The sequence below is a fragment of the Odocoileus virginianus genome, chromosome 11 (assembly GCF_023699985.2).
Source record: "Odocoileus virginianus isolate 20LAN1187 ecotype Illinois chromosome 11, Ovbor_1.2, whole genome shotgun sequence".
In the NCBI taxonomy this organism is placed as follows: domain Eukaryota; kingdom Metazoa; phylum Chordata; class Mammalia; order Artiodactyla; family Cervidae; genus Odocoileus; species Odocoileus virginianus.
The window spans coordinates 51,689,802-51,704,534 of NC_069684.1; the positions used below are offsets into that span (position 1 = coordinate 51,689,802).

Sequence of the window (14,733 nt, forward strand, 5' to 3'; positions counted from 1 at the left end):
TTCCTGTGGACTTGAGTTTTCAATTCTCTCTCAATTCTCTGGAGTGGAATGTTCCTAGGAATCACTCTGTCATTCTGTGTTTAGCATTTTGAGGAACTGCTAGACTGGTGTCCAAAGTGTCTGTACGTTTTCCATTCCCACCAGCAGTGTATGAGAACTCTGTAATCCTCTTGACATTAGATTCAACCCCTGCTTGCCTTAGAAATCTGAAATGGGAAGGCCCAGGAGGGAGACTGAAGATCGGGTTCCGCATGACAACAAGCTTTGCAAACTTCGTCTGAAAAGCACACTTGGGCTTTGGGGTGATTTGTCTTCCTTGCTGAGGGTTCAAGGCAGCCTCTCCTGGCTGAGAGGAGCCGCTGGATAAAACAGCGCTCTGCCTGAGCCGCATTCACCAGCGCTGTTCGCCAAGAAGTTCTTACTAGTCGGTGCCACCTGGTGGGTTTCTGCGGGGCCTCGTCAGTGGAACTTGGGCTTCCTGGGTGGAACTGGCAGCAGCTCTTGCCGGGATGTCTGGGGTGTGAGGCTGGGGAGACGTCTGTCCAGGCTGACAGGGCCAGCGGGCACCTGGCTGGGTAACGGGGAGATGCTGGCTGTCAGCTCAGGTGGGGCTGGTGAGCAGAGACACCTCCTGCCTTGGGAAATGAGGGCTCTGTTCACAGTGGTACAGACCCGTCTGCCTAAAATGAAGACGGGTTTGTTCGTGCAGTGTCTGGAGGTGATTTAGGCAGGTGGGGTGGGGAGGAGGTTGCTAACCCCAAAGGAGCCACTTATGGATAAAGGAGGTTACCAGCTGCACTCACGCTGCCATTAGATGGAGGGAGGCTTGTTTATTTCAGTCCATCTACAGGGAGTGTTTCAGGGAGGCTTGGAGAGAAACAGAGGCAGGGAGAACAATCCCATGAGCTCTGCCTGAGGGTACCGGGTCCACTATCCCTGGTATGTACCTCTCCAATCATTGGGCATCTTATAGCCGTGGGTGTTTATTCATTCAGCAAATATTTGTTCAGTCCCTACTATGCTCCAGGAGCTTTCCAGGCTCCAGTGACACAGTGATGAGCAAAACAAACACAGACAGTTGTCCTTGTGGAGGTCAGAGCCTGCTGGGGTGGAGGGGGCATTCATCAAATTCACCCTGCTTGGTTGCTAGGCAGGGTACCGCTGGCTGCTGCGAGAGCCTATAGGAGGTGGATGTCTCTGTGTAGGGGGTCCAGGAAGACTTCCCTGGGGCACTGGGCATCTGAAGGCTGAGTAGGAGTGGAGGTGAGGAGAGGGATTTTTGGGGAAGGGCTTAGCAGGTTCAGAGCCTTCAATGGGACAGAGCAGGGCATTCCAGGGCCTGAAAGAGGTCAGGGAATGGAGAGCAGAGAGGGAGGGGGTTTGGGACAGGGGGCAGAGAGGGAGCAAAGGGCCAGGCTGCTGAGCGATGGGCAGACTTGTTCTCCTGAGTGATGGGCAGCCGTTGAGGAGGCTTTAGGTTTGGAAGAGACATGGTTGGATTTGTGTTTGAAATGACTGCTCTGAGTAGAGTTAAGATTGACCATGGACGTCAGTCACAAGGTTCAGATAATTAGGCAGTAGATTCAAAAATGGGGCTTCCCTGATAGCTCAGTTGGTAAAGAATCTGCCTGCAATGCAGGAGACCCTGGTTCGATTCCTGGGTCGGGAAGATCCCCTGGAGAAGGGAAAGGCTACCCACTCCAGTATTCTGGCCTGGAGAATTCCATGGACTGTGTGTAGCCCATGGGATCGTAAAGAGTCAGACACAACTGAGCGATTTCCACTTTCACTTTCAGATTCAAAAGTAAAAATAAGTATTTCCTTGCCTTTTGCAGGGTTGCTAGATTTCCCTTGGAATCCCATGTGCTTGAGAGGATTCTGTATTGACTGAATGGAGGAATTACGGCTCTGGTTTTAGAGGAGAATGGGGCCACCCAAGTGAGACCAGGAGCAACGTTAGTGAAGTGAAAGTCGCTCAGTTGTATCTGATTCTTTGCGACCCCTTGGGCCATGGAAGATTCTCCAGGGAATCTTCCCAACCCAGGGATTGAACCCAGGTCTCCTGCATTGCAGGCAGATTCTTCACCAGCTGAGCCACAAGGGAAAAGGTAATCTTGAACTTCGGATGAGCTTACTATTGGGGCAGACGGTGAATCAAGGTGCGGTTGAGGAAATGCAGGTGAGACCCCCAGAGAGACGAGGGCCTAGCCGAGTCTTGTGATGCTAGCTTGATCCTCTGAGGATCATTTTTTGGCCATGAATTTCTGGTGAAACCTGAAACCATGTCTTATGCTGGATGCCTGGGGAGCAGACACTTCTTCCTCTTTGCCCAGACCCACCTGCCTGATGAACTGCTCTACACACAGACAGTGGCTGACTTAGAAGGTGGGGGCCTCAGAGGTCAGCTGGTTCAGAGCTTCTCAGAGTGTGGACCGTGGACCCCTGCATTTGGCATCATCTCTGTGATAACAGTATAAAAACTGCAGACTTCTGGGTCCTACCTCACACCCACAGAATTAGAACTTTGGAGGGAGTGGGGAGCAAAGGCAGGAGTCAGCATTTTATTTTTTAAAAAACTTGAAAAAAATTTTATCTATTAGGTTGTGCCATCAGGTGGGATCTTAGTTCCCTGACCAGGGATCAAACTTACACCCCCTGCAGTGGAAGGTAGATTTTTAACTCCTGGACTGCCAGGGAAGTCCCAGGAATCAGCATTTTAAGCAAGTGTTTCACGGGAGTCTCACACACCCCGGATTTGTTTCCTGTGGCTGCTGTAACCAGTTAACAAACTTCGTGGCTTAAAACAGCAGGAATATGTTCCCTCTCAGTTTTGGAGGCCAGAAGTCTAAAATCAGTTCCATGGGGCTGAAACCAAGATGGTGGCAAGGCCACAGCCCTTCCAGAGACTCTCGGGGAGGATTCATTTACGGCCTCTGCCTGCTTCTGATGGCTGCTGGCACTTGGCCTGAGGCAGCATCACCCCAGTCTCTCTGCCTCTGTTTGTACCTTCTCCTCTTCTGTCTGTTGTTAAATCTCCCTCAACCTCTGTGTCATGAGGATACTTGTAATTACACTTAAGCTATGATCGTCTCCTCATTCTAAAATCCTTAACTTAATCACTTCTGCAAAAATCCTTTTTCCACATAAGTTATATACTATTCACAGGTTCCAGAGATTAGGACTAGATATCTTTGGGAGATCATTTTTCAGTTTCTCCCCACCCCCAAATTTCAAAAATCACTGGTGTTTCCATCCTTAGGGTAGACCAGGCCTCGGAAATTGGAGCCCTGAGAAAAACAATCAGTGCAGGTGTCCCAGAGCCTATTTCTCTACTGAGATTAGAACCCACAACTGTCTCTTTTTTAAGATGATGCTTTCTATCCAAATTGAGGACTGGTAGAATTTTTATTTAATTTTTTGGATCTTAAGTATGAATCTCCCTTACCCCACGCCCAGAATTTGAGTTCTAACGACACCGAATTATAGAATTAGAATATCAAGTACTTCTCATTTGCTTTCTCCCAAAATAGTCACACAATAATTTCGAAAGAATGACAAAAATTTTATTACCAACCATATGATTAGTGAAAATAGTGTAAGATTTTTTTCTTGTGGTTTCATAAGTTTTTCTTCCAAGATATGTCATATTAAAGGTTGTAACCAAATAACTGTGTTTTTGAGCCACTTTGAACTTCTGAATGGTATGCTGCCAGTACGTTCATCCCATTTTATTTTATGGATTTTTTTAACGACAGTTTTTAGGATTAAATATTTACACGTTCCAAGTCAAACCTATAAAATAAGTCTAATTTCTATCCTGGACTACCCCTCCCTATTTCCTTCCTCCCCTGTATGTAATCACTCTTCATATTACGTTTTCTTTCCTGCATTAATTTTCTATTTCTGCCATAACCAATTATGACAAATGTAGTGGCTTTAAAACAACACAAATTTGGTTTCTGTAGTTACAGTGGAGAAGGAAATGGCAACCCGCTCCAGTATTCTTGCCTGGAGAACTCCACGGACAGAGGAGCCTGGCGGGCTGTGGTCTATGGGGTTGCAAGAGTCGGACATGACTGAGTGATTAAGCACAGCACATAGTTACATAGGTTAGAAGACTGACAGCTTTCGCTGGGCAGAGATCGATTTGCCCGCAGGCTCTGCACCTTTCTTAGGGCTCCGTTGGGAAACCCATCTCCTTGCTTTTTGTGGCAAGTATGGCCTTTAGAGGCCATCCACAGAACCCGCAACCCCTGGTCCTCAGGCTTTCTCTTTCTGGTCCTGGGTCCCAGGAATAATGATGACTGGTTATTTACTGAGTGCTTCTTATGTACTCTTCTAAGCAAATTCTATGTCCTATCTCATCACCCTTCCAAACAACCCTATATAAGGTAGATCCTACTATTACCTTCCATTTTACAGGTGAGAAAATTAAGGGGATGAGAGGTTAAATGACTTGCCCCAGGTGACAGGGCTAATTACTGGTGGAGTTGGGATAGATGCCCAGGAAAAGGCCAAGCCCTTCTCTCAGAGGTGGGGCCCCTTTTTCTTGGGGTTACTCTGATGCTCTCCATGACTCACCCTTCTCTGATATGTCTATCTTTCTAGAAAATATGTAGCCAAACTTTTCTGGAAAGAAAGGTGACCCCTTCCACCCCTTTGCCTTCTGCTGAGAACCAATTCTTTGGTAAATACTGGCCTTACGCTACCCAATAAGCCTTCTCATCTCAACTGATGGTGCCAATGATGAGTAAGCAGGTCTTGCAAAGAGATGGGGATGGGTGACTGTGATCCTCAAGAATGTCTTAGGCTTATGGCCTGGGAGGGGCCCTGGAAGGTTCCCAGCCTCCAGATTGTCTGCTGAAAGGCAGAAGGGGCGGGCGGGGCAGGTCCACCTGCACCCTGGGTACATATTTGCTCCTGGCCCTGACTCACTGCTCTCTGGAGGGGGCGGCCAGTGGGGCGGGGACCCTCAGGTGAGATGTTTACCTGCTCCACCCGCCCCTCCCCTGCTTCATGATGCCTTATAGCTTCCCTCCCAGCGGGGCAGGTCTCCGAGAGCACGGAGCATCCCTGCCCTCTGTCTCCCCCACCGAGCCCTCAGCCATGGCAGCCCTGGCGGCCCGAGTAGCCAGGCAGCGCGCGGCCGCCGGAGGCCTTGGCTCCAGCCAGAAGGCCGTGAAGTACTTGGGCCAGGACTTCGAGACCTTGAGGCGGCAGTGCTTGGACTCGGGGGTCCTATTTAAGGACCCAGAGTTCCCAGCGTGCCCGTCAGCTTTGGGCTACAAGGATCTTGGACCTTGCTCCCCCCAGACTCAAGGTGTTGTCTGGAAGCGGCCCACGGTAAGGAGACGGGCTTGCTGCTGAGAGTCAGGATGGAGGTTCCTCACTTTCGGGCAGTAGTTGAGGGAGACGCTATAGTTCTTGACCCTGAGCCCCTGGAACCCATATTTCAGACAACTGCCACCCTGGCACCCCCACTTAAAAAATTCTTTTCAGAGATGATAAAGTATAGAGGGAAGAGCATGCATAGGTTTTGGAACCAAACAAGTTAGATTGGAATCCTGGGGTCAGAACCACCCTTTACCTCCAGCTATCTCTTCCCTTTCTGTTTTCATCCTATCAGTTTTACAAAACAGTTACCTCCCCTGGAGAAGGAAGTGGCAACCCACTCCAGTATTCTTGCCTGGAAAATCCCATGGGCAGAGGAGCCTGGCAGGCTACAGTCCATGGGTTGCAAAGAGTTGGATGTGACTGAGCAACTGAGCACCGCCTCTGAGCAGAACTCCTTGGCCTGGCCTCCCTCCAGCCCTCCATGGCCATTTTCCACCCCTCTCTGGAACCTATCTGGGTACTTTGCGATGTTGGCAAAATCCAGGTTGGGTTTATAGTCTAATGCCAGGAGTTGACAGCCATGTTTCATTTCAACAGTCTTTTTTTTTTTTTTTAGACCTGTTTTGGGCCAGGTGTTGGCTCTGCCCTGTTTGGGAAAGTGGCTGGGGAGAAACTGAGGGATCAGCTGTGGCCTCAGCTCTGATGGAGGTTGTGGGGAGACAGACAAGTGAATAAAGGACTGACATCCTGGACAGAATGAAGGAAATGCTAACGGAGACATAAACCGTGGGTGTGGGACCCTGGGATGTTAAGACTGAATGACGGAAAGACTTAAGGGAAGAGGATGCATTTGAGAGGAATGAAGGATCCCAGGGAGCCTGGGGAGGCGAGGTGGATAAGGTGGGAGGGCAGAAAGCTTCACTTGGTGACCCAAGTCAGGTATCGTTAGCCTTTGCCGAGTTTTTCTCCTTTGTTTGAAGCTCCTTTATATGTATACTATGCTTAGTTGCTCATTCGTGTCCTACTCTTTGCAACCCCGTGGACTGTAGCCTGCCAAGCTCCTCTGTCCCTGGGGATTCTCCAGGCAAGAATACTAGAGTGGGTTGCCATGCTCTCCTCCAGGGGATCTTCCCAACCCAGGGATCGAATCCAGGTCTCCTGCATTGCAGGCAGATTCTTTACCATCTGAGCCACCAGGGAAGCTATCTATCTATCTTATCTGTTTGTGCCAGGACTTAATTGTGGCATGTAAATGCTTAGTTGCAGCATATAGGATCTTTTTCCCCTAGCAGGGATGGAACCTGGGCCCCCTGCATTGGGAGCACAGTCTTAGCCAGTGGACCACCAGGGAAGTCCCTCCTTCATTTGAAATTCTTAGAGCCCTCACTTCCTCAACCATGTTTTCCCCTAGACTGTGTCTTCACCTGGTCTCACTATCGTATAAATTCGGTAATTTCAGAATGAGGTGCTGATTTGTGCCTGTCAGCAAAATGCTATAAAATCCAGACGATGAGGCAGTAAGTAGAACCTGATTAATGTGAAACCTAAGTACTCCCATTATTGAGAGTTTTCAGATGAGTGAATAAAAGCTTGTCAAAATTTACCCTCTCCATTCCCAGTCGTCAATAAGGATTCTCACATGGCTGCTTTTGGCTAGGTTGTGCTCACACATCACATGGCATGTTATAGGACCCAGCTTTATCCTCTACGATCTTACAGAGTTTTGAATAGGCTCCTGAGTTGGTAATGACCCTGATTCTGTCAATAGAGATGTGCCTCAGGATCTGGGAAAATCAGCCTGTTCCCAGATGCTTCATTTCCTTCTTCCTTGAGGTCTCTCAGGGGCCCGCAAGAAGGTTGGGGTGTCCAGAAATGAGGTGCACTAATAAGTTCATTTGCTTCTTCTCTCCCTCCCTTCTCTTCTTCCCCTCCCCACTCCCTCTTTCTTCCATCTTCCCTTTTTCTTAGATTGTGGTAACATACACACAACATGAAATTTACCATCTGAACCGTTTTAAGTGTATAGTTCAGCAACAATAAGAGCATCGACATGGCCGTGCAACTGTTGTCACCAGCCGTCTCCAGAACTTTTACAGCTTGCAAACCTGAAACTCTGTACTCCTTAAACAATAACTCTACGTCCCTGCTTCCCTTCCACTTCTGTCTCTATGAGTTTGACTATTCTGGGTACCTCCTATGTAAGTGAAATCATGCAATGTTTGTCTTTTTATGACTGGCTGATTTCACTTAGCATAATGTCCTCAAGATGCATCTATGTTGTGGCATGTGATGGCATTTTCTTTTTAAGATCGAATGGTATTCCACTGTATGAATATTTCACATTTTATTTATCCATTCATCCATCAGTAGACACTTGGGTTGTTTGCATCTCTTGGCCATTGTGGATATGGGTGGACAAATAGCTCTTTGAGATCTCTGCTTTCATTCCTCTTGGGTCTGGATCCAGAAATAGAATCACATATGGTAATTTATTTTCGACTTTTGAGGACTAATTATATTGTTTTCCATAGCCAGTGCACCATTTTATGTTCCCACCAGCAGTGTACAGGCTTCCAGTTTTTCTGCATCCTCACCCTCACCGGTTATTTACTGTTTTGTGGTGATGGCCATACCAGGGAGTGTGAAGTGTGATCTCATCGTGGTTTTGATTTGCATTTCCCTAATGATTAGTGATGTTAAGCATCTTTTCCTATTTTTTTCCCCATACATTTTCTTTCTTTATTTTTGGCTATGCTGGGTCTTGGCTGCTGTGTGGGCTTTCTCTAGGTTTGGGGAGTGGGGGCTCCTCTCTAGCTGTGGTGCCGGGCTTCTCGTCGTGGGGGTTCCTCTTCCTGCAGAGCGTGGGCCCTAGGGCCCATCTAGTAGTGGCAGCTCCTGGGCTCTAGAGCACGGGCTCGGTAGTTGTGGCAGGCGGCCTTCTCTGCTCCTCACTATGTGGGATCTTTCCAGACCAGGAAATGACCCCGTGTCTCCTGCATCAGCAGGTGGATTCTCCACCACTGAGACACCAGGGAAGCGCTCATGTGCTTATCGATCGTTTCATAAATCGTCTTTGGAGAAACACCTGTTCAAGTGCCCAGTTTTCAGTTGTCTGTTTTTTGTTTTACTTGCTGCCTTCGACGATGGCCCTTCAGCTCCTGGTTTTAGGCACCTGAAGCCAGCTGCCCGGGTGTGGCTCTTAGAACCCTCATTCCCACAAAGATGTTAATTTTTACTTCCTTTGGGAGAAAGGCGATGCTGCTGCTGCTGCTGCTGCTGCTGAGTCGCTTCAGTCGTGTCCGACTCTGTGCGACCCCGTAGACGGCAGCCCACCAGGCTCTCCCGTCCTGGGATTCTCTGGGCAAGAACACTGGAGTGGGTTGCCATTTCCTTCTCTAATGCATGAAAGTGAAAAGTGAAACTGAAGTCGCTCAGTCCGACTCTTGGCGACCCCATGGACCGCAGCCCACCAGGCTCCCCGTCCATGGGATTCTCTGGGCAAGAGTCCTGGAGTGGGGTGCCATTGCCTTCTCCGGAAAGGTGAGGAGATGGGCTAAATTTATATGGATATTTGTTTTTTCCCCTCTCAATCATACATAAAGCTTGATACTTACATGTTTTCTGAAATCATAAAATTTGACATCCTGCCCCTGCTGGGTGTCTCTGCCTATTTTAAGTCCTGAGTGAAAGGTTTGGTTGGGCTCTTGAAGGGTTGGAGGACAAGTTTGCCCAGACTGAAGATCTCATGGTCAAGCTTGGGTTCTCAGGAGAAACTTTTAGCTATTCATGATCCTAAGACAACACTTCCGCTACGAGTGTTGGACATGGACCACAGCCCTATCACAGATGATATGTCTGCCTGTGAGACCGTGGAGTACTCCTAGAAGCGGCTTCCCGTCTCGCAGCTTCCCTGTGGCTCTGGGCTGACGCCCAGCCGGCCTCTGTGGTTCGAGGGATGCTCAATGTGTGCAGGCCCCAGTGTAGCCCAGTCAATGATTTTCTTCTCTGTCCTTTTTTTTTTTTCTTTCTATAATTAAGCAGTTTATTGATCCTGAGGAGAAAACCAGAGAGAGAGAGAGAGAGGTGTGAGACAATGTCAGCTGCATGGTAAAGACTCATGGGACAGCCACCTCCAGTTAAGAGAAGTCTGCTGGGTTGACCTTTCGGAGGTTCGGATAAGCATGAGGGGGCGAGGCCTTAGCGTGGGGCTTCCACCCTATCCACCTGCTGCTGCTTAGGTGAATGAATTTGGGAATTTTCAACTCCGCCTTGATTTATTGAGAGCTGGTCATGTACAGATGCTAGCGTGGTGCCTCTGTGAAGTTTTGCTAGCTGGGGAGATAGTCAGAGAGCGGACCGGCAGCAGAATGGCCAAAAGCTTGGGTTTGGGTGTCAGCTGGATCAGGATTCTGGTTCCCTCTCTGCCATTTATTAGCTGTATGGCTACGTTACTGACCTCCCCAGGACCCAGTTTCCTTCATCTATAAAATGGGAATAACATGGGACATCTCTGGCAGTCCAGTGGTTAAGACTCTGTGCTTCCACTGCAAGGGATGTGGGTTCAATCCTTAGTCAGGGAGCTAAGATTCCATATCCCACATGCCATGTAATTTGGCCAAAAAAAAAAAAAAAAAAAAGAATAATAATATGACTTACCTCATTGGGTTATTTGGAAGTTTGAATGAGAGGATGAATTTAGCCCAGTTCCTGGCATGTAGCAGATGCACAATTCTATGAGCTGTCTCTAGCTATTACTGTAAGACAAAATGTCCAGAGAGTGAAATATAAATATGGACACAATGTACGGGAGTTCAGGGGTGGACACAGTTAAATTGACCATGGAATCGGGGCTGGTTAATTACTGCAGACATCTGAGGTGGGGGCATGTTGGTGAAAGAAGAGGGTCATGATCAAGACCGAGCAGGCATGGTGTGAGCAGGGGCACAGGGCCGTGGATGTGCGTGCAGAGCTTGTTCAGAGGACGGCAGTGCCTGTAGTCAGAGGCGAGCACCGTGGGAAGCAGAGAGCAAGCCTGGAAACGTCAAATGGGGCCAGACCCTAGAGGGACAGGAGTGCTGGGCTGAGTCCCATGGGCATAATCAATGGTGATGATGATGAACATGACAGCATCATTGGCTTTCCCAAAAGTGCACAGCCAGGGCTCCTGAGATGCCAAACATAGACTCTCAGACATGGACTAATATCCTGGGGAGCAGGGTTTCCAAGTTGTGAAGTCACTGAGAATGTGATTTAAATCACTTCCTGCCTTGAATTTCTTACTGATACGGTTGTTTCTCTTGTAACTTCATCAGAGGCTGATAGGAGGCTTGAGTAATTGAGTTTGTGGTGTGTTCTGATTACCTGAGAAATTGTAAACATTATTGCTGAAAAGACATGTTTGTTCTTAAAGGAAGAAAATATAGTGTCCCAAGTGTAGGGAGTTGGGAGCCTGCGTCTTCGCAGGGGCCCTGCCTCTAAATGTCTTTGACTGCCAAGTTACTTTGTATCTCTGATCTTATCTGAGTTCTGATACAAAGTTAGTAATGGAGAGAAGACTTTGGGAATATTCTTCAGGCATAATGCTGAGATGTGATCTCCTTGCAAGGCTGAGGGCATTCTGTGGCCTCTGAGAGATTCATACAACATATAAGTCAGGGAATTTCCTGGTTGTTTTCTCTTGGGGGGTGGTGGTGTCCATTTTGAGTTATGCTAATGAATAACATGTAATCAAACGAGCATTCCATTGCCTAGGAACCCTCTTGGGCTTCCCAGGTGCTCTAGTGGTTAAAAACCCACCAGCCAATGCAGGAGCCATAAGAAACTGTGCATTCGATCCCTGGGTTGGGAAAATTCCCCGGAGGAGGGCATGGCAACCCACTCCAGTATTCTTGCCTGGAGAATCCCATGGACAGAGGAACCTGGCAGGCTACGATCCATAGAGGTGCAAAGAGTTGGACATGACTGAAGTGACTTAGCAGGCACATACAGGAACCCCTTAGCACCATTCTGGTTATAACACTTTCTGTTGTCTCCAGCCTTTGCAAACCACTCTGTTTTCCAAGCCAAACTTAACATTTTAGCTGAGCTTGTTAGACCTATTAGGTATGAGTCTAGAGCGCATCTACTATATAGACAGTGTGACGTGGGTAATTGAATATACAGCTTGGGGGAGTGATTTGGGAGCATCAGCATATTCTGTACTTAGTAACTGAAGCCACAGGTCTGGATGGCATCACCCAGGGAGAAGGCTTCGGGCATGTTATTGCTCTATGAGATGGGGTCGTGCCCAGGACTGAGGACCCAGCTCAGGGGTTCCTGGTCTTGAGGATGAGCAGAGCAGAGGAAGTCTTGAAGGAGACTTGACAAGGAGTAGAGAGGTGAGAAAGTCAAGAGCAAGTGAGGATTCAGATGCCAAGAGAGGAGGGTTTCAGAAGGTGGGAACAGGCAACAGTATCAAGTGTAAAGAGCAGTGAGATGGAGGATGGCGAAGCTCATTCTGTGAGTGCTGGTGACTCAGGTGAGAGGAGTTTCATGGAGCCCTGGGAGATCAGAGCCAGGCTTCAAGAGGCTGATGGGTGGATGGGAGGTGAGGAGCTGGAGACTCTTTAAAGAAGGTTTTTAAGGAGAGAGATTCTGCCAAACCTCTGTTCAGCATGCTCTCAGCCCTTCCTTTTTTTTTTTTTAAATAGCATTCAACATTTCTTTTTGTCTCTCCCTTTTTATTAATTAAAATTTCAAATCTCTCCACCTTCTGCCCACCAAGAGAAGATGTCTGGACTCTGGGATCTTCTTGATCACTTGGGATTAGAATTTGCTGCTGCCCACTTTTAGAACCCCTAGTTTGGCTCATGTCACTTCTGTCTGTAAAATGCCGCTGGAGGAACAATTGGTGATCCAGGGGTTAAGGCTCCGCGCTCCCAAGGCACCGGCCCCAGGTTTAACCCCTGGTCAGGGAACTAGATCCTACATGCTGCAACTAAGACCTGGTGCAGACAAATTAAAAAAACAAAAAGTTGCCACTAGAGATTGAAACAAATAAGCAGAACTAAGCTCCATCATTGGAAGGCTGGCTAAATAACTCATGGTGCTTATAATGAAATGATAAAGCTCTGTATGTGCTGAGCAAAGATATACAGATAGAAAATGTATATATATAAGGTATTAGTCACTCAGTCATGTCCGACTCTTTGTGATATCGTGGACTGTAGCCCACCAGGCTCCCCTGTCCATGGAATTCTCCAGGCAAGAATACTGGAGTGGGTAGCCATTCCCTTCTCCAGAGGATCTTCCCAACCCAGGATGGAATCTGGGTCTCCTGCATTACAGGTAGAGTCTTTACTATCTGAGCCACCAGAGAAGCCGTATATATGTAAATATGCTTTTACATCAAAAGTTTCTGGAAGGGTATACAAGAAATGTTAACAGCAAGGAATCTAAAGTGAAAGGAATTATTTTGTTTTTATAGCATTATTTGCTGCTACATTTTTTGTTTTTAACCCATGGGCACACACTATTTAAATAAAAAACAAGTTAGTGATTTTTTAAAAAAAATATTTGGAAGGAAAAAAAGCCAGCCCAAAGGCTGCCCATTTAGGCAGGAGGTTTATACAAGGGTGTTAGGGCTGCCACTCAGAAGCCTCCACTCCGCATGGTCCCGGAACCTCAGAATCCCAGCTCATGGCTGCACACCCATTCTCTCTGTCTGCCTTCAGCCCATCATTCTCTTGCTTCTCCTTTCCTTTTTGATCCACCATTTCTTTATCTCTGTGGAGTAAGATGGGCCTCCCAGGTGGTGCTAGTGGTAAAGAACCTGCTTGCCAATGCAGGAGACATAAGAGACTAGGGTTCAATCCCTGGGTTGGAAGATCCCCTGGAGGAGGGCATGGCAACCCATTCCAGTATGCTTGCCTGGAGAATCCCATGGACGGGGAGGCTGGCGGGCTACAGTCCATGGGGTCACAGGTAGTCGGACATGACTGAAGTGACTTAGCACGCAGTCACTCATGGAGTAAGATGGAAATATTTCCCATTCTTTGTTGGTCAGACAGTCCCTGATACAGCAAAACTGGGCTGGCTTCCTTTTTGTCCCTTGAGGTCCCACCCTTGTTCCCTAAGAGTGTGCCTGGTGGTGAGGCAGACCCATCTCTCCTTTGGGAACCAGTCCTCACATCTGCTAAGTCACTTCAGTCATGTCCAGCTCTTTGCAACACGATGGACTGTAGCCTACTAGGCTCCTCTGTCCATGGGATTCTCCAGGAAAGAATACTGGAGTGGGTTGCCATGCCCTCCTCCAGGGGATCTTCCAACCCAGGGATCGAACCTTTGTCTCTTACGTCTCCTGCATTGCAGGCAGATTCTTTACCACTAGTGCCACCTGGGAAGCCCGTTGTCTGCCCTAGATTCTGCTCTTCTCATGCACATGTATCATCTCCCATCTAATAAGTCTTTTCAGGCATAATCCCTCGTGGGCCTTGCTCCCTTTTCTCCTTTTGTTTTCTGTGGTCTACATTCCAGTATTAGGCACTCGGCTTTTCCTCTGATTTTTTTTTAAAGAAAATTTTTATTTATTGTTTATTTTTTGGCCATGTTGCGTGGCCTGCGGAATCTTAGTTCCCCAACCAGGGGTCCAACCCAAGCCCCCTACGGTGGAAGCGCAGAGTCCTAACCACTGGCCAGCCAGGGAAGTCCCTTGCCTCTGATTTTTGTCATGGATGTCTATCTTGGTTTCCCACGTAGGCTGAAAGCACTTTGAGGCCAAGAACCATGTGTGTTCTTTCCATCTGTGTCACCATGCTCCCATCTTTCCCCTGCCTGATATGGTGCAACTGGTACCGTGTATGGAACAGGCGCTGAGTGCATCCTTGCTGGATGTACATCCTTGCTGGGTAAACCAGAAAGAAAGCAGGCCCACAGGATGCCTTCTTGTGCCCTAATAGAGCTCTAGGGCCACGAGCTTGCCTGTGACAAGTGCCACTCTGAGATAGCTGAGCAGGGAGGCGGCGGAGTGCAGGTCAGATGTAGGAGTGAGGTTGAGTTCTCTCTGGACAGGACACTTTCTGAAGCCTCAGCATACAGGGTCATCATCACTGGGTCAAGTGTTTAATGAGTGTCCGCAGGGTGCAGAGCATTTTCTTAGAGTGCTAAACATTAGCCTCATCCTCTCCCTAAAAATAGGGGTGTTGTCCCAGCAGTGAGATCACGTTTCATCCTGTCATTATCTTAGCCTTTGCCTTTCTCCTGCCTCCCCGCCTTCACACCCACACACCCACACCGTATGTTGAGTGATAAAAAGCCTGCTCACAAGGGGAGCTGTGGGCTCCAACGCCTGCTTTGCCAGCCCTGGCTGTGGGACTGTGGGCAGCTCTCCTGCCTTCTCTGGGCTTCAGAATCCTCAGTGAT

The 14,733-nt window shown here is 48.2% G+C and overlaps 1 protein-coding gene across 1 annotated transcript in view; it reads left to right on the plus strand.

Moving 5' to 3' along the window:
- The first annotated feature begins 5,106 nt into the window (after positions 1-5,106).
- CAPN8 (calpain 8) overlaps positions 5,107-14,733 on the plus strand; it is a 76,530-nt gene continuing 66,903 nt past the window's right edge. Inside the window, exon 1 of the mRNA XM_070473752.1 lies at positions 5,107-5,343. Coding sequence (XP_070329853.1) covers positions 5,107-5,343 — 237 coding nt within the window. The remainder of the gene's footprint in view (positions 5,344-14,733) is intronic.